Source organism: Saccostrea echinata, unplaced genomic scaffold (assembly GCF_033153115.1).
Source record: "Saccostrea echinata isolate AGI-Se365-2 ecotype Australia unplaced genomic scaffold, CSIRO_AGI_Sech_v1 ptg000022l, whole genome shotgun sequence".
NCBI lineage: Eukaryota > Metazoa > Mollusca > Bivalvia > Ostreida > Ostreidae > Saccostrea > Saccostrea echinata.
Window position 1 is genome coordinate 9,784,502 of NW_026889771.1, and position 20,632 is coordinate 9,805,133.

Genomic DNA, 20,632 nt, shown 5'->3' on the forward strand with positions numbered 1-20,632 from the left:
CCTTGGAAATGTTTATAGAATACTACATTTCACTGTCCAGAAAAATACTAATCTTTTTATGACTCGCCTATAAGTCTGACATAGAGTTTTGGACCAAAATTTAACTCCCAAAAAACCAACTCATAGGCGAGTATATACGGTATACACAAGTATGATACTGAATATACTCACCTATAAGTCGGTCCTCATATAAGTCAGTTGTATATTTTAAGCTTGTATTAGAGGGCTTGAAACTCTAAAATACCAATCTTTTCATAACTCGCCTATAAGTCGGACATAGAGTTTTGGACCAAAATTTAACTCCCAAAAAACCGACTTATAGGCGAGTATATACGGTACTTTATAGTTATTATAACTCTATATCTTTTCATAGTAACAAATTTGTTGACCACTTTACAAATAAACTCTTACTTTACCACATATGTATCAAAGATGATGAAGATTGCTATGTATTATGATTTTCTCAATGCATTTGAACCATCATGATCCGTTAATTTGTTTTATTAATTAGATGGAATCAAACCTTTCATTAAACAAAAGATGAATACTTTTCATTTAATGCAGTCCCAGAAATTGTTTTCTTGCTTTGACAGAATTTGTACACACATGTATAAAGAAAATCCTGAGATTGTACAAGAATGCTGAGAACAAACCTTCCACAGTTCTGTTGGTTGGACATTCTATGGTAAGTCATGTTTTGTGCATTATTAGCATATGCTTTAGAATTAAAAAAAAAAATAAATACCAATTCTATAACCCTAATAATTGCACAGATATATATGAATAACTTCTATAAAACAAGCTTTTTCTGAGTTATCTCCCTTAAAGTGCTTTTGCGTTACAAAGTATACGTGAATGTTGTATTTTGTAGGGAGGAATGATTGCCAGAGCTTTGTTTACTTTGCCAGACTTTGATCATAAACTCGTCAATACCATTATTACACAGTCCACCCCTCATCAAATTCCAGGTATAATGTCACTCTGTTAAGATGATTATGTTATTCTTATCCATGTTATACATAGAAGTTTTCATTTCACTTGAAAAATTGAAAAAGAGCATGTGTTTCATGTAATACACAGCCTTTATATTGTTGTAATAAATCATACAGGCTGCTTCCACTACAGTAAGCTAACTTATATGTAATATGTACACAAACAAACTCAATCATTTCCACATGTAAATAGATATTTTGGGTTCACAACAGTGTAACTACAATATATTTCCTGACTTGATTTTTTTTTTTTTTTTTTTTAAAAATTAGGTATTGTAGTTACATACATGTGATATGTACCGGCCCATTCATCGTGTACCGGCGGGACACCAAAATTCACGGAATATGAAAATTTGTACAGTATTTTGAATTTCTCGCTAAATGCCGCCATTTTCTTCTCATTCTCGCTCGCGAGACACTGGAAAACGTTACCTGTGTTTGACACTTGACCTTCTGATAATTGTGTAGTGTACACAAACCATAGCGTGTGAAGGTGTGAATTGCCAATTGGGATAATTGTCTTGCTATAAATCTGTATCAAGATACCCTTTTAGGTAGCTTTATTTTTAAAGGGGTACTTAATTATGACTGTTAATGTTTCGTAACTTCATTGAAAAAAATTAAGCCAACTTCTAAAGTTGATATACATGACCTAATATGCATGAATGTGACCCAGATCTTCGTAGGTATAAAATATACGATGTTTATTACCATGATTACACTGAAATAAAGGATATAGTTTTAAGTTTTTATGTGCTGAAATTTATGTATGATTGTATTTGCTGCTGTTATTTAGAATTGCTGATGTATATATCAGTAATATGAACAAGATGTAAATTGGAGACATTGACTCTCATGTTAATACTATATAAAGCTGGCAAACAAACTGTCATCTAAACTAGCTTAATTTATAGTCGATTCATAAGAACATTGTGATTATAAAACACAATATATGAAATTTTAAAGCATTCAAATCTCCATTACAACTTTTAAAATAAGACATTTGCAACAATATATATTTGTTGGTTTAGAAATAAGGTGCCTTATCAGAAGAATTTAAGCGATATTTTAAACCGTTTTTTGTACGGTTTTTTGATAGGCAGTGTACATTTTTTTCACTCAAATTCCAGTTTTTTTTTTTATGGCTCCTGTACAGTTTTGTGGTCTTTGACTTATCACATGTATGTAGTTATTTTCTGAGACAACATTTTTCCTGAGACAGATTATACTATAATTCTGTAGCCCTCTATTTTACAAAATCTGACATTTTCTCAACTTATCATTTCTTAACTTTGTTTTTGTTTACAGTGTTGTCTGTAGATTCCTATATTGCCAGTTTCTACAGGAAAGTCAACAGTTACTGGAAGGAGTATGGTGCCACCAATCTCAGTCATGTGACCGTGGTCTCCACGGGTGGTGGCCACAGAGATTACCAGGTGCGCAATGGACTCAGCTCACTCCAAGGGGTAAGTCAGGGTTTTCATTTATTGGTTTCGATCATTTTCTGAATGGTTTATCATTGTCATCAGTTCCTTTTTATGCCTTATTTTACCTAGTAATTCTCAAGAGGGACGTTAAACAACAAAACAAAACTTAGTAATTCACCTTCTGTCTGTCTGACTAATGTAGATTCCAAAATATGTGGGAAAAAAATTTTTGTTGCATGATTTTCCAAGAAGCAGATGGTGAGCTAAAATTTATCAATTGCTGAAATACATACATGTAAAAACTCTCAATAAATAGACCACTTGCCAATTCATATTCTGCCATTATATATTGAAGAGTTATTTCCCGATAAAAAGTACTCGAGTAAAGTAAGCAATCTACATTATCCCATGCACAAAGATAAAAGTTTTTCACACCAGAGCTTATAATCTTTGTTATGAAATACATTATGTACATTATTTTTGGGAACAAACTTTTTGTTACAGTGATTTTTAAATTTAAAAAGTCTTTCAAACCAGGTCTTATTTTTGTTTCAGATCATTGATCCATCAAGAGGGATCAGCTCATCAGTAAGTAATTAATGGAATAAAAACTTTCTTTTCCTTATTTTACTTTCATTTATAGTGTTTTAATTACATTGTCACATACCTGATAATCCCATATCTATGAATATTGTAGACAATATCCATGCCAAAGGCTTGGGTCTCCACAGATCATCTGTGTGCTGTCTGGTTTGTGCTTATTTATTTTCATTTAACATAAAGGACTGACCTTTATATAGTGTATTTGTTTTGATTGAAAATTTTAAGCTTAAGTAATTTTTCAGACTTTGTTGTTCATCTTTGATATACATGTAGGTGTAAGGAAGTTGTCATGGCAACAGTGAGAGCAATATTTGATATTGTGGATACATCAACCAATCAGGTTTGAATACTTTTGTTTATTTTAAAAACCAGTAACGTAGGAAAATAAGACTAATGTTGATATGCGACCATCTGTCTGTCTTCCAGATTTCCACAGATGCTGATCGTAGAATGGATGTCTTTCGTCATTACTTTCTGTCACACTCTGGAGCCAAAAAATACATAAGGACATGGGCAAAGGAGATCACATTAGATCCTGCAGCGACCTGGATGATGGAAAATGGCCTCACTTGGGAATTTGCTAGGGACAAGGTAAACTCTGAAGAATTTTTTGGAGAGAACAAAATGCATCATACTTTTTTAAACTATAAGCAACACTTTCATCTTAAATGATGAATAAACAAAGCTTTGACATATGTGGTAATGGAAGTTATCATTTTTTGACAAAAAATTGCTATTATTAAAGCATGTATGTCAAATTTAGAAAATGTTTTAGAACTGTGGCAATAATAATGACAGAAATGTTAAGCATGCTGATTTAAAATATAATAAATGTTTCAATCACAAAAAAAAATAAAAACAAAAGAAACAAAGTAAATTCTTATTCTTTTTCAAATTGTACCTCAGGTTCTTGGAGAGTAGAACTTGTGCCAGGTACTTTAATTTTCTAAACACGATCAGGTGTTAAATTTGAGATAATTTTCCAGGTGAAAGAACCAACCTATATATCTGTCCCCATTGTCAGAAAAAGGGAGGACACTTTTGTTGCAGTGTCAGATATTGTGAGTAAAGTTTGTGCATTCTGAATTTTAAAAAATAATAATTTAGGGGGGAAATATAATAAAAAGCCTTGAAACTAGACATTATTACATTTCTGTAAGTTCCTTATGACGTGAAAAAAATTGCAACAAAATTATTATAATTTTTATATGTTTTTTTTTAAGGAGGCAAATGATTGGATTTGTGTCTGTAAGAGTGAAACTGGAGATGGTAGATGGTTTGTAAATATTTTCCATCATTTTGTTCAGCCTTGGATCTCTGTTATAACTAGAGACCAAGTGTAAAAAGATATTTTTTATAAGAGAAAAAATGTAGAGCAACAGAGAAAAGCAAGATTAAGTTCTGCTGTATGTCAAAATGAAATTTTCCATCCTGTTTTATGATAAACAAATTTAATGGGATTTTTTTTTTCACTAATTTTAGCAAAAAATGTAAGAATTTATCAAAAAATGGGGAAGCCATTCCACCAAGTGACTCAGGAAGAAAGGTAAATGTGGCAATCCACAAAAAATGAATTCCACAGTAATATGCCAATGAGTGTTATCCACCTTTGTGATTTATGGCATGTGAAATACAAAATTATCATTTGATTTGAACATTCTCATTCTTCTACATCTTGAAATTTTTAATTTTTTAAAAATATATATTCTTAATCAGTACTTAATATCCAAGAACAGTCAAATCTCATTATCTCAAACTTGATGTGACCAAGGAAAAACAGAGATATCCAAAGGTTTGAGATATCAAGGGTAAAACACATAGAGTAAAAGTGGTTTGGACCTCCAAATGACTTTGACATATCCATGGTATTCGAGATATCAGTGTTAAAGATACCAAAATTCAACTGTAGTTTATATGCCTTAAGAGACTTTACATAGATAACAGTTGTTGACTGTAATATTTATTACATTACATTTTTCTTTGATATATTCTTAATTTCAGGTTATACATATCAACTTGAAGAAATATAAGTCAATGACACACCTTGTAATTATAGTCCCAAGGACATATGAAAAGGTAAATCTATTTAAAATTTAAATTAAAATGAAGAACCACACCCTCTTTCAAGGAAATATATGTACACATAATATGGAAGGGTCATTTAAAATTTATCTTTTCCAAAACCACCATAAAAGAAAACTTTATTATATATTGTAGATTCAAGTTTATTCAAATCATGGCTGCCAGCGCGGCTAGGGTTGGGCCACAAAAGGGGGTCAAAGATTAACATAGAAAGATATAAGGAAAGAGATTTTAAAGTTTTCTTCTCAAGAATAGCAGGTCTATGTTTAGACTAAATAGTGATATTAGTGAGAGTGAATCTGCAGCCATCCTTGTGTAGCACTGATTCAAGTTTGTTCAAGTCCCAGCTTATAAGTTTTATATGGGAAATATATAGAAAAAATCTTTCGAAAAAATTTCTTCTTAATTAAGAACAACAGGGTCAGGATTAGTAAAACATTTCAATCATTATCAAAGTGCAGTGTTTTAATGCTGTGTATGATGACACTTTACAATAAAAAAAAAAATCAGACCCAGATTTAAAATCTTGATTTGTGAATTTACAATGTAACAAATAAAAACATGAAAAAAACTATGATTTCAATAATCTAGATTCAGTTCAGAAAATCCAAATACAAATCAAACAATACATAATCAGAATTCAGATCTTGTTTTTTCCTTATGACTTCATTGGGTGATCTTGATTTATCGGAGTTGGACACCCTATGTTGAATATGTTTCTTTTTTGTTTTTATCTATGTTCATCATACATCAAAATTATTTTCTCATTTCTGCTATAGGATGTAGATTGATTGAATGGCAAACTACAATTCACTATCATCATAAGAAACACAGATATACAAACTTTGAAATAACAGTTTATATCTTTTAACCTCAATCTTTCACAGGTAGAAGTGATGGGGGACATTTATCGTAAAGATGACAGACACCTGAGTTATCGTATGCCTGGTTTTATGGATATGTTGATGACCTACCCTGAGAGTGTGACCCAGGGGACCGGGATCCTTACCCTATTTAATGACACCCTGTTCTATGACCTTCACCTACTTAATATGGATTTGATTCTGAAGGCCTTTACTGTGAAACTTGAGCCAAAGAGATGCTCAGCAGCTAAACCAGGTTTGAATAACCACAGATATCAACATTTTATTCTGAATATACATTTTTGTTTTGGGGTGGTGTTGTAGTAATTATTCATTCCTGTGAGTTTGCATCTGTGACATGAAAGTAGAAATTTCTATCTTCTGTGGGTTTAGCTTTTGATGAAGGTGCTTTACATTTTTTGTATGGATTGTTACATTAAAGTACATATTTGATCCTGATTATTGTTTATATTTGGTCTTAGATTTACACGATGGTTATATGATGAAACTGCATGTCCCAGGCAGTAATGAAGACACTATATCATTTAACAAGTAAGCAGCAAAGAAGCAAAAAAAAAATAACAAACAAATTTTAGGTGCCAGTGGGAATGGATTTTTTGTGCACATCTGCAAAATTAACATGACAGAGATACATGTTTGTTACAGGGATAATAAAGTGTAAAATCAAGGAAGAATCTTTAACTCTTCATCACCAGACCTTTTTTTACATGTATCCGTAATAAAGACCTTTTTATAACATGTAAGAAAATAAATCTAGAAAATCTAGAAAGTAAATTAAAAATTAAAAACAAAATTTCTTTTCAGATTAAGTGAGACTGGGTATCTGCCTCTGAAGTTACAGAGTGGTAACATAGATAATACTAAAGATGTTGAGCTAAAAGTGTATACAGACCCCACATGTACCTACCAACTAATGATACTGGTATCACCTGTACAGATGCTGGGACAGGTATGTTATATAATGATTATATATACAGACCCCACATGTACCTACCAACTAATGATACTGGTATCACCTGTACAGATGCTGGGACAGGTATGTTATATAATGATTATATATACAGACCCCACATGTACCTACCAACTAATGATACTGGTATCACCTGTACAGATGCTGGGACAGGTATGTTATATAATGATTATATATACAGACCCCACATGTACCTACCAACTAATGATACTGGTATCACCTGTACAGATGCTGGGACAGGTATGTTATATAATGATTATATATACAGACCCCACATGTACCTACCAACTAATGATATTGGTATCACCTGTACAGATGCTGGGACAGGTATGTTATATAATGATTATATATACAGACCCCACATGTACCTACCAACTAATGATACTGGTATCACCTGTACAGATGCTGGGACAGGTATGTTATATAATGATTATATATACAGACCCCACATGTACCTACCAACTAATGATATTGGTATCATCTGTACAGATGCTGGGACAGGTATGTTATATAATGATTATATATACAGACCCCACATGTACCTACCAACTAATGATACTGGTATCACCTGTACAGATGCTGGGACAGGTATGTTGTAATATTAATTATATATACAGACCCCACATGTACCTACCAACTAATGATATTGGTATCACCTGTACAGATGCTGGGACAGGTATGTTGTAATATTAATTATATATACAGACCCAAGGTTTACCTTCCAACTAATGATACTGGTATCACCTGTACAGATGCTGGGACAGGTATGTTATATAATGATTATATATACAGACTCAATATGTACCTACCAACTAATGATACTGGTATCACCTGTGCAGATGCTGGGACAGGTATGTTGTAATATTAATTATATATACAGACCCAAGGTTTACCTTCCAACTAATGATACTGGTATCAACTGTACAGATGCTGGGACAGGTATGTTGTATAATGATTATATATACAGACTCAATATGTACCTACCAACTAATGATACTGGTATCACCTGTGCAGATGCTGGGACAGGTAAGCTATATATCAATTACCCCAGGTATGTATACAGACTAAATATGTATCTACCAACTAATGATACTGGTATCACCTGTACAGATGCTGGGACAGGTATGTTATATATTAATTATAGATACAGACCCAACTTGTACCTACCAACAAATGATACTGGTGTCATTAGAATTTAGTAATCTTCAGTATATTAATTATATACATTGTATGTTATACAATGTATATTAATTGTATACACACCCCATTTTTACCTACCAACTGAAAACAATGGTTTCACTTGAGCAATAGTAGAACAGGTACGATAGATTTTTGTCTGCATAGTGATTGAGAAGCAGTGCTCTTGGTCCTCGTTAAATAAATTTTATCATTATTGTCATTCAGCTTTGGATGTAAGGGTAATATCAAATGATTACTAAATGTTATTAATCTATTAATTATGGAATACTTGTTGTTCAGGATGTAGACTTTTTAATCAAGACATGGAGAATAACTTCAAATTCTCTTAGTTTCAAGTTGCTTTTCATGAAACAAAAATCCACATGTGAATGGATTTCTTCAGCAAGTTGGAATTGAATGTAGATATATGTTGATGTTCTACAAGTTTTAAAAACTTTGTTCACCAGCATCAACTTAATAGTCAATTGTTTATTTAATTTTTGTTTTACAAAAGTACAGGGAAAAAATAGTGGTTAAATTCTGAAGTAAATTTTGAAAAAAATAAAGACTATCTCTGGTAGAGGAAAGGGGGGGGTGTCATATCTAACATTTGATTTCCATTCATGTATAATGCTCTTAGTAGTTACTTTAAATTAGAAGAAGAATGTTCAGTAGTTTAATTTCCATTTAAATCATGCATATCTAAAGGGTGCTCTGATCAAGAGAGATTAATGATTCAGTAGTCATACTCAGCAAAAAGAGTATTCAGAAGAAACTGGTTATTTTCATGGTCTACATTTTATCTGATTTGTCAGTCTTTTTCAAGTTTTATGCATTTCTTTAAGAAGAAGAAGACTTAAATACAACTGACATGGAGGCAAATTCAACTCAATCATTGATGTTATTCATTAAATTTTCAGTCTTGGATCTACTTAGGCAAGTCACAATTGAAAGCAGGTGCAGGGCATGCCCTTTTCTAAAACATATTCAAAGTAAAATTTCCTATGCATGTTAAATTTCAAATTTTCCAAATTTCAATTAAAATGTTGTGTGTAATAAACTAAATCTCAATTCACTTGCAAAATTGGCCCAAATGAGTTACCTTTGCTCAATTACCACTACTAACTCAGATGTACATTCTAAGTACTTGCACCTGTAATTGAGCGATTAACTTAATGAGTAAATCGAGGAATTTGAAAACCAGTTAAACTATGTCTTTAGTATCACTAAATAAATATTCATTGAGTATTGCCGTTTCAAACCCATTGTTTCAATGGGTCCTAGAGCAAAGAACCCTTTAAAAGTAAACTGATAAAAATCAGTTTTAATAGACATTACAGTACATTGTGTAATCTGGATTTATTGTAATTGTTGTCAACTTAGAGTGTGTTGTTGTGGCCAAAATCAGGTCTTTCAAAATCTGCCGGTACCTGGTATTCTTACCCAGCTGAAGTTATGATGGTACAAAATATTTGGTTGAGAAAAATAACATCTTTAATTAAAATCGCTTCCACAAGGTACCTCCTATTTTTGTAGACGTACCACCTGTTTCTAATCTTTTTGAAAGCCCTGCCATTTTGTGGAGAAGTGACTCACAGTGGTGTTGTCAAATACAAATTTGTTTGGGGTGTTCTCAAAATCATAAAAGATTATGTTTGTTTTTCTCAAGGAATGATTTTTCTCTTATTTATTTACTAGCCCCTTACAAAATGAAAGTTTAAAAAAAAAATTCAGGTATGTACTCTTTAGGTTTTGTGTTAAATCATAAACTTTATTTATTTATCCAGTAGACATGTAATACTTCGAGGTTAATTGGTATACGAATCACTTTGTCCATCTATGCAGTCATCTGTATGTCTGTAAATGTAATATTATTTCAATATGTAAGCATGTTCCTTATTTATCAAAGTTTTAGTCTTAACAAAGCTTGCACATTCTTCTCTTGCTGCATGCATCAGATGCTGCATCTGACCTACATTTCATGCTTGAGTAGCTCTGGTTAAGTACAGTAGGTAGGCCTAGCTGCTTTTAACTTATAAGGAATCAGGTATTAGTGTTTTGTCCTCTGCAAGATTTGGATACCTCTACAGATATAGTCTTGTGAGATAGTGACTTGGAATTTATGAGTGAGACAAAATTTTCACAGTTGTTTATTGTCATATTTAGTACAAATAAATGGGAGAATGAGATTTTTGCCAAGCAAATGGTGTTGCCTAATTACTTGAAAATAAATTCTTGGGAATGAAAAGTGATTTACAGTAAATTTTATGCTTGAATGACTTTGGTTAAGGACATTTTTAAAGCAAATTTCTAGTTTATTACAAATGTTACATAATGAAAACCTGCACAAGTGCATTTTGAATGTTTATATGTCTGATAGATATATATATATATATATATATATATATATATATATATATATATATATATAATTGGATGCTGTATCTAATCTACCTTTAACACTAGATTGTTTGGAGAGAGAAAATTCTTCCACGCTTCACGTGGATGCCACACGGTGCAAGCTTAATGATATGTTTCATCAGCACTGATCAGTAGATACTTTTGTCTATGCAGCATTTGAAATGCACTATATTTTGATTCTGCTCTTGAGGAAAGTATTATTTCCAAAAAGACAAAATGTTTCTTTGATCTAGTTTGTATAGAAATGAATGGTTTATATGTTAAGATGAATTGATTTTCTTTAGGCACGTGTCAACTAAAACTTAGTGTATTGAGATACATGTGGTTTTAAAATTTTGAACTGAGAAAGTTCACTCAATAGAGAATGTTTTAATTGTCTTGCATTATATTATGTGACAATGTTTGCTCAAGATTTTCATATCCTTTTAATATTTCCTTTTACCATTTTTCTCACAAAGTGCTTTCTGTGGGTTGATTAAGAACAACTTATGAATATCGTTAAACTGAAGACATACTGCAGTGAAGAGAAAATTTTACACTTCCTTTCTTAGGTTCACATTTTTTATATACATGTACTAGCTAGTCCTTTTTAGTAAAAGTTGAAAGAGTTTTCAGAGAGAAAGTATGGTCCTTTAATGTCTTTAAAAAATTTATACAAAAGTTTTCTGTCTTTGAATTTAATGCAAGTTTAATTCATTGCACAGTATGTCGATCTTTCTGAGTTTTAAAAGAATTAACTATCAACATTAATGCTTTGCAATCAAAATGTTTTGCTTTTCTTGACAATTACGAAGAAGCAAAATAGTGATTGTTTATAGAGCTGAACTGTTACTCCATCTTTGTGTTCAGGTATCATTTAAACTTTTGCAAAATATCTTAATTAGTATTTTAATGGGTTTGTTGACCCACTTTTCAGATGTATACTGTTGACACTGGCATCAAATAAATACATTTTTATTTCTCTTTCAACACAATTTTACAGATCAAGAAGAAAATGTGATATTGTTTTAAGTAAATAAATTGGAAGGGGGTTGGCACTGTTACACTGTATTCAAAATAATGGAATGACACTTGGGTATTTGATATTAAAACCTGATTTTGTCTCAATATTTACTAGTTGATAAAAACATCATTGGACCTGTCACATTTTCTGTTGGTTGTCTATTGACACAAGCTTTTACTGATAGTCGAATGAAGAAAGATGAGTTTATTAGTGTTGTCAGGGGCTTATTGAAGAGATAAAAGGAATTGGTTTTGCACATCTTTGCTGATAAGACTGGGCAGATTGCTGAATGCCCTCTTTATACGCATTTGGAACTCTTCAATGTTAAAGATTTCAAAATGAAGCGATATATTCACACATATTCCTGTCAATTTAAGACAATGTAACAGATTTATATGCACAATATTGCAGATTTTGTGAAAGCCATCAAAGGAACTCAAATTCTAATTTGACATACTTTAAAGATTTTTAACGTTTTATGGAAATCAAATAATTTAGGGGTTATATTTTCAAAAAGAATTTGATATGAAAGATCAAGATTATATTTCATCATTCACATGTATTTTTCTTCTTGTAATTAAGTTACATGTTAGCTAACAATTTAACTTAAGTGAACTAAATGCTTTTAAATCACATTGCTTCAAAGCCTTGTACATGTATATGTCAATATCAAAAATAAGATTTAGGCCTCAGAGGAAAATAAACTTTTACCTAGTTTTTTTTCCAAATCAAAGAAAGAAAAAAATATTAAACTTGTGCATGAATTGTTTTGAATTAGGAAAATAAAAGTAAAATGAAGTTAAATCCTCCAATTATCTTGTCAACCAGGATAAATATAGTACTTGTACATATCCCAGGATTCTTTGCTGTACCTCTAAGAGTTTTGATTGTCTTAAATGGGACACCAATCATCCTAGCTAGGCTATCATCCAGGCCAAAGTCAGGAGATTTGTTGACATATTTCTTACTATGAATGAATTGAGTGATCTTGCCGAGATTTGCACCATGTCTTTTAATATCCCATTCTAACTCATTTGATTGTAGAAAAAGACCTACTTCTAATTCAGCAAAAATTTCTATAGTGAGCACTTTGTTACTTTTTCACTCCCCATACAAATATTGCCCAAATATTTAAGTGCATTAAAAACAAAATTAATAAAAAGATATCTCAAATAAATGGGTTCTCTGCTTTTCCTTAAGTTTTAAAAGGAAATACTTACACAGACAATTCTTTTATTTTTTTTAATTTCATTTCAAACATCTATTATCCATTGAAGTGTTCTTCCAGTCAAAAGTGCTCTGTGCAGTACCTTTTCAATATCTTGGTCTTGTCAGCCTATAGACATAACTCTTTGTGCATTCCATTATTATGACATAATGGACAAACGAAAGAGAAGACACAGCATCAATGGTTAAGTAAATATTTACACACTGCTTAGGAAATGATAGTCAGTGTGCATGCACATTGGTTTGCACATGTCAGCGTTCTTTACTGGTAGCTAGGGACTCAAGTATCTGTCAACTTTAATAAATGAAGCTAACTTTCCCTTCATTAGTTTGAAAATCAATTACCTAATATTTTGCATGCATTTAGTTTTTCTTTTTTCCCCTTTAACCATGATCTAAGGCTAATGAAATGCTCTCTATTATCTAAATATAAGTAATGCCTCAGAGAAAATTCTGTTCAATATTGATTCATAAAACTCAGTGTGAAGTCATTTCTGCTAAGTCATTTCAGCTGATTAAAACTTGTTAGTTAGGGCTGCTTTGTAGAACTGCATACAATTATTGTTATCAATTTATGCTTTAACTTCCAAGTCTTTGTCCATAAATGTCACCTTATCAAGGACATTATTCCACAATGTTTGAATATTGAATCTCAAGGTCTTTTTTTATTGTCCTCAAAACTTAATTTTTACCCGCTTCATCAGTCAGCAAATCCACAAAAATGCAAAATGTTTAGAAATGATTCTGTTACATTAAAATTGTTTGAAAACATTTAACATTTTACTAAATGCTTTATTAAAACTGTGTTAATTTTTTTTTTAAGCAAGTCCTCAAAAATTGTCAGATCAAAGTCTAAAATTTAAATGTCTATTACACAGAATCTGTTTATAGATTTTAATATAAAATGAAATGTAATGTAATCATTACATGTTACTATACATATACTTGTATTAATTCTTCCATGAATGTAATTCAAGATAGTTAATTTTGGTATCACAAAGCATTTTAGGCTTTTGCTAATAGTCAACCAATGTCTGAACGACCGTAAAAACAAAGAATTGATTAATTTTTCACTAAAAGAGAACATTGATCTTGCAATATGAACTACTCTGTAGTTCACTTTCTTCGGTAAATGTCACCTGAGTTGTAACATTTCCTCATCCACCTGTCAATCATGTCACGACCTTGACATTCCTGTATGTGTTCAATATAGTTCTTCAAATTCTGGTTCAGCTGCTGAAATCGCCAACTTTCTCCTGTAGGAAGTTTTATCCGTCTACTTGCCATATTTATTCTAGCATTGTAATTCACTCCAAGATTATCCATGACCTTCCTATTGCTCGCAAGATCCTCAATGGCCCGAGCTAGTCTTAACGTTCCATTCAAGTGATGGGGAAAATCACACAAACTGTCCTGTTTTGTTAATTTTGAATCCATCTTAGAAACGTTGGAAAAAATTGTTGGATGTCTATCAAGTCAATTATGAATGCAATTTTGAATACTAATCAAGCAATTTATTGAAACATTTTTAATCTTTGTATTTGATGCTCAAGTTCCCATTTGGGATATTGGGTTATACTATATGCACGAAATTCTATTTGTTAGCTGAAATATGACCATGCCTATCAGTAGCAAGAGTAGAAATCTAGCTGGGCCTCTTTTTTGTCCATTGCAATATGAGACACAATTTTTTTGTGATTTTGGAGGTTTGTTTCATGCTGCTAATAAAAGATCATGTCTAATTGAATAGTTTAAATGTATGAATGTGTATTTTCTATATTGTTTTATTCTTAAGCCAAGCAAGACTGAAGTTTTATTAGAAAAATGGATTTTTTTTTCAGGTATGTTTCAAAACAATAAAAAAAAATCCTTTAAACATTCGGGATGTAAGGGATATTGCTTCAAACTGCTGAAAGAATCTATTTAATCAAATCACTTTTTCCTTAGAATTTTTTTTCTTTGAAAAAGAAAGCAAATGTATGCATCAGCAAAAATGAAACAATATTCTTCATCTCTTTTTCAAAGAGTGTGAATATGATGCTTTTCTAATTTCAAACTTTAAAACCATTGATTAGCTGAACATTTTCTCTATGCTGCATGATTGATCTTAAATTTATTTCTTGGTCATTCTCATGCTATGTTTGCATTCCCAGGAAACATACCCATTGTGCATTATTCTTCACTTAGTTCAGAGAATTTTGCAATTTTATTTCCCATTAGTGTTGTTATAAACATAGAAGAATCAATATGCTGACTAACTTTTGATCTTTGAAACTTCTTATGGGAAAAAAAGTCTTTTATTTTTCTTGTACAGCATTATTCCATTTCATGGTTTCCTCATAACCATTTGTTTTTCAATACAATTTGCTCAAAATAACAGAGATGACAAAAAGGTTTCATTTCAACTGAATCAATAAAAAAAACTTCTATTTAGATTATTTGAATTTAATTGTCAATCAATGTACAGTCTGTTTTTGATATGTGGAAGTAGGCGGGACAAGATATCCAGGTGTTCGAGATATCAGAAGTTTGACGTCAATGATCGATTTCTTTTAAACAATTCAACACATCTTGCATATATACCATAATTAGTAAAACTTTTTATAAGATTAGAAGAAACAAATACAAACTTTATTTGCTGATACATCTTAGTGAAAGCTATTCAACTGCATCAGAAATAAGAAAAAATTTGACCTTCTGTTTGACTTTGACCTCACTTTTCTCATTAAATCTGTGTTTAGCTTAGTTTCAAAAAAAAAATCAAGATACTTTTATCAAACTCCATATGCCAATAGATTTTGGTGAGTGTTATTGAACTGTATCTAAAATGTTTGACATTGACCTTATTCTTTATTTTACATTCAGCTCAGTTTCAAAGAAACTATTTAAGATATTTTTATGTAAACACTCTGCACTGGTACATACTTTTTGACCTTGACTTTCTCTATGACCTTGACCTTACTATTCTTAATGAAATTTGTGTTTGCTCAATTTCAAATCAACTATTTAAGATATTTTTGTCATGCTTCATATGCTGATACCATTCAGCTGCATCAAAATTTCTGGACTCTGACTTTTCATATGACCTTGACCTTACAATTTAATTTTGCATTTAGGTCAGTTTCAGAGAAACTTAATTTACATTTATTGCTCCATCGTCAGATACCCATGGGTGATATCAATACCATCTTTTACTCATCACTCGTGGGTATCCGATGATGAAAAAGTCTAAAATTTTATATTTCAGAGGTTTGATAAATGCATCATATTTAAATGCATCATTTCCAAAATATTATTTAACAAAATAAGTTTAGAAAATATTTTCCAATCCATGCATTATATTTTTTGATTTGAAGCATGTGTCCCAAGAAGAGCAGAAAATAGACCTGACTTCACTGTAAGTCAGGTAAAAATAGGCTTGGGGCCTGAAAAATACTTTGAAACAAGCAGAGTACATGTTCAAAATTTCCAAAGGTTTTTTTTAAATCATTTATATAGAGAACACGGCCATTGCTTCAACATATTTGGGATATTCGACATATCAATCTGCATATCTGTGTTTGAGCTACATATACTAAACTTTAAGCATTTAGAAATGGAGACATTTCTTTTCCAAAATACATGTACATTTTTTTCCAATGCACTCTCGACTGATATATTTTATTGAAATCAATTTAGCATTGAAAATAAATTACTTATGGCTATTGTGTTATTTCATTTGAGAATAGATTCTTTGTACTGAAGATATAGATATCTGACACCTCATCCCCACCCTACCCAATTTCCTAATTTCAAGAAAAAGATATAAAGGAAAAATGACATAATTTTTTTTCTTAAAAGATGAAAAAGATATTATCAATAAGATCCCTGACCACTGGTAAATGGGGTTTTGAAATAAGAGTAAAGTTCCTATCATTTTGATTTTAATTAGAATTAAACACCAATAAATTGAGTTTTGTTTGAATTCCAACATAAGTAAATAAAGTACCTGAGTCAGGATAAAATTAAGTAAACAAGTAGATTTCATTTCCATTTATTAAAATCAAATGTTCTCACAAACTCTACATTGAAAGACTAGGTTGGTTGTGATCATTATGTAATGCACCACGACTGTTCTGCTTATTGGTAAACATTGAATTCCAAACATCTCAAAAATGGGTACATGGTTAATGTAAATAAAACTTAAAGAAAAAAATATACAAAACAAAATCAATTTTAATACTGTTTAAATGGAAGCCTATATTCATGAATTCTCAACTGACTCCATGCTTTGAGACTTCGAACTAAATTTGTGAGATTTTTCAAATTTGTCCATGTTGAGTACACTACCACTATATGAGCTTAGGTCTTGATCACTGTGCCCATCTCGAGACCAATTACTGAGTTGTTTATGAGCCCTGTGAGCTGATACTGAATTCACATGTCTTTTGAGGGCATTATTAAGTCTTTTGAATGTTGCTCCTCCCTCAGCTCGATCGAGGATTATTCGGCCCCCTACTCCAGTAGCCTCAATGCGAGCATCAAAATTTCTATCCAAGTTATTCATCACCTTCCTCTCATGAACCATTTCATCTATGGCTCTTGAAATCTTAGCATTACGTGTCTGAATTTGGGTACGACTCTCTGACACAGATTTAGTTGAATAGAAATTTGTTTCATGGTCTTTGGAACATTGAGATTTTGGCACATCACTTTCAGGTAAAGATTCTTCCTCTGGAATATCTTGATACTGAGCACGTTTCTTCTCCACTTTTAATTTGGCATTATGATAAATATTTGGACTGGATATCTTACAGTCGTCAATAGATATCACATTGAGAAGTCGATTGGATTGAGATCTCACCTGAATCATATCTTGATCATTGACATGGATCAGTCTTCCACGACCTTCCATCCTAGATATGCTGCTCAGAGTCTCCGATTCACCTTCGTCAGACACTGCTTCAATATTATCACTGGTGTGTTCTGCCTCTCCTTCACTGTTAAGACCATTGCTGGCTTGTTTGTGAGTTTTATCAATTTTGTCAAAAGCCTCAGTAGCCACATTCTCACCGTTGATTAGCTGTACCTGTTTTGTATTGATTTTCAATAATTGTTTCCCTAACAAGTTTCTTTGGTATAGAGCTCGCTCACCACAGTAGTGAAGTGATGTTTCAGCCAAATGATGGGTCACATCATCCAGATTAGTGTCGCTGTACAGGAAGTGAGGTTGACGGCCAGAACTGGCACTCCAAATTCGCTTACGGTCATTCACCTGATTATGAGTCCTTCCTGCTATTGCCGACCTAGCACGTTTGTTTGCTCGTGGCGTGTTTAGTCGTGGAAACTGTGATGACTTTGGTCTGAAGTTATTCCGAACGTTTTGCCTCCAGTTTTCAATCTGATGAAGTTTCTGAGGGGGCAAATAAGTCACAACTTTGGAATTTTTGTAAATTTGGCCATCTGCTGCTAGCATGTACATTTGGGTCCAATCCTGGACTTTGTTGTGATATGAGAGCACTTTGGCATCCATACTTGATTCACAATGGCAGTCTACACCCCTTACTTCTCCATCCTACCTCTGGAAATTGAGACAAAAAAGATTAAGATTTCTTTACACAGACTGGTAGTCTATTATTATTGTGTTGGAAATGTTTGCATGTGCAAAGATTAATTATTTATACATAAATCATTTTGAATGGTCAGGTTTTGGCCCATATCCAGGACTCCTGCCAGATTTGAGCTCCAGAATGTCACTTTTTTCCTCATTTAAAAAGATGACAAATATGAAACATTTGTGTATCCACTCACAGTGCAAACAGAGACTTCATTTGTAAATGGGCGGTCTGATCAAATTTACTAAGGGGAGACAGGTGACACTGGAGGAAAAATGCTGCCCTCCCTTTTAAGTTATCATTTATTTCACCTTTATATAAGGGTATCATATTTAATCTTCTGTCTTTGACAGGAGTGTTTGATCTAATAAATGAATTGAGCTCAAATAATCCCTCTTAAGTGCAGTCTTACTACTTTTAAAGTTCTCTTCAGCATGATTATTTTGATATCTCAATTAACAAAATCCAATTCTTTTGAATATCATAGATTTTTTCTTTTAATACAGAAAAAATGTCTAGAGAAAAAAAATGAATAAAAAAAAATATTTTAGTACTATAATTTCAAGCCTCATTAGGTGAGTTTATGGTGCTTGGCGATCTATTGTAACCCTCTCATGGACAATAAATTTTGAATTCAAATGAAATAATCTGTGTCAGGTAAAACCTCATAAACAAAAGAGCACAAAAGACTAAGAGAAGTTCATATATACAGAGCTATTATCTGTCTCTGTGCAGAGCACAGGCAGGGGTCCGAGATTTGAAGGCGAAAACAATGAGAATATACCTGTCAAGTGCCAAAGTACTCCAGTTTTATTTTACAAGTTTTATAGAATGAGATTATTTATCAAAATGTTCAACATGTCCCTTGCAATGTTTTACCTATCATCAGAAAAAGAAAAGATATAAAAAATGAGGTATTTACCTTGTGTTTTTTGTAGTGAAAGGAAATGTGGGGAATTGAACAAACACAGCTGATTAATCACAAAGATTAGGGATTAAATCATTCGTTATGTACAAATACAGAAAGTGATTATATATTGTTAATGGTGTATTTACAGAGCTTAAGGAAATACTGTATTTGTTAGGTAATTCAGACTAATTATTTACATGTACAAAGGTCATGTGCTGTGGTCATCCAAAAAAAAAAAAAAATGAAAAAAACTTACAGTCTAAAGATTTATTTTTAAAAAAAATTTCCTTTTATATCCAGTAGACTTAAATGTCTTAGTTTGAAGGCTGTAATCTGTTAGCCTCAATAGGTCATATCAGTGGACATTGGAATTCTAGAGCTGTAATGGTGTTTAAAGGAAAAATTAGTGATCCATTGGTTATTACGAGATTGATTGAATGATTTTGAACATGTTCTAGTGTCAATGAAAAGAAATTACCGAGTCTGATATAATGCTACTTGTATTTATTGTAAGAGGGTATTTAATTGTGTACATTGCAAAATATTTAGGCAGATTAAATTGTCCAAATGAGAAAGAGATATTTTCTGTTTTAATAAAATTCATATGTCTAAACAACTGATTACAGATTTATTCATGAACACAAATGTTTCTCTTGATTTTTAAAGTAGCCTTCCACTAAGATAAAGGTTCGAATGTTTACTGCAACAGAACCTACCATCACATGGTTATTATCAATATGAGGCACATTTCAAAGTCCATAGGATTATTTCAAAATCTGATTTTGTTTCATAAAGATATGATTTCATGGTAAAATGGGAACAAAGAATTTATCTAAAGTAGTACAACTGAAAAATCAAGGCACAGGAAAATTTTAGTCTTATTACTTCATAATATCTGATTTATGGCTAAATTTTAAGTCTTTTTAAATTTAAAAAATAAATCTTTTACTTTCTTTTTTGGAAGTTCCTGTCAATATTTATTCAAAACTGATTGGCCAGTTAATTAACTGTGAAATATTTTAAATATATTCTATTTCAAAGGCAGTCACCTAGAAAATTCAGGGTTTAGATATGATTTAAGCTTATTTGTGTAGAAGAGAAAATTAGAAATGTGAAAGAAATATTTAAAAAAGATAATTTGATATTACCTAACTTTTTGAGAATTAATATCGGTAAAGTTTTTTTCACTACATGAATTATAGACAGTGGATTTAAGAGAATACAAAGAATTGAAATTTAGTCTCTTTGGAATATAATATGATTCATTCAAGGCATTTGCATGCAATTAAAATATCAGATTGGTTTACATGATTAAAAAATCATGCCATGGAACCCAGGGT

At 31.7% G+C, this 20,632-nt stretch overlaps 2 protein-coding genes across 2 annotated transcripts in view; one reads left to right on the forward strand and one right to left on the reverse strand.

Moving 5' to 3' along the window:
* The window catches only part of LOC133190383 (GPI inositol-deacylase-like), a 34,027-nt gene that overhangs the window by 2,964 nt on the left and 10,431 nt on the right, over positions 1-20,632 (forward strand). The window contains exons 7-20 of the mRNA XM_061325986.1: positions 594-685; positions 872-968; positions 2,301-2,458; positions 2,975-3,007; positions 3,117-3,169; positions 3,296-3,362; positions 3,449-3,613; positions 4,009-4,083; positions 4,246-4,298; positions 4,505-4,568; positions 5,024-5,098; positions 5,992-6,223; positions 6,450-6,519; positions 6,793-6,937. Coding sequence (XP_061181970.1) covers positions 594-685; positions 872-968; positions 2,301-2,458; positions 2,975-3,007; positions 3,117-3,169; positions 3,296-3,362; positions 3,449-3,613; positions 4,009-4,083; positions 4,246-4,298; positions 4,505-4,568; positions 5,024-5,098; positions 5,992-6,223; positions 6,450-6,519; positions 6,793-6,937 — 1,379 coding nt within the window. The remainder of the gene's footprint in view (positions 1-593; positions 686-871; positions 969-2,300; positions 2,459-2,974; positions 3,008-3,116; positions 3,170-3,295; positions 3,363-3,448; positions 3,614-4,008; positions 4,084-4,245; positions 4,299-4,504; positions 4,569-5,023; positions 5,099-5,991; positions 6,224-6,449; positions 6,520-6,792; positions 6,938-20,632) is intronic.
* LOC133190889 (uncharacterized) lies at positions 16,810-18,344 on the reverse strand. Its single transcript, XM_061326568.1, has one exon. It carries the CDS (start codon positions 18,298-18,300, stop codon positions 17,032-17,034), a length of 1,269 nt encoding a protein of 422 aa, XP_061182552.1. The 5' UTR covers positions 18,301-18,344; the 3' UTR covers positions 16,810-17,031.

What these genes read in the sequence shown, in the direction of transcription:
- LOC133190889 (XM_061326568.1), bottom strand. Translation starts at nt 18,300, where the DNA reads ATGGATGCCAAAGTGCTCTCATATCACAACAAAGTCCAGGATTGGACC.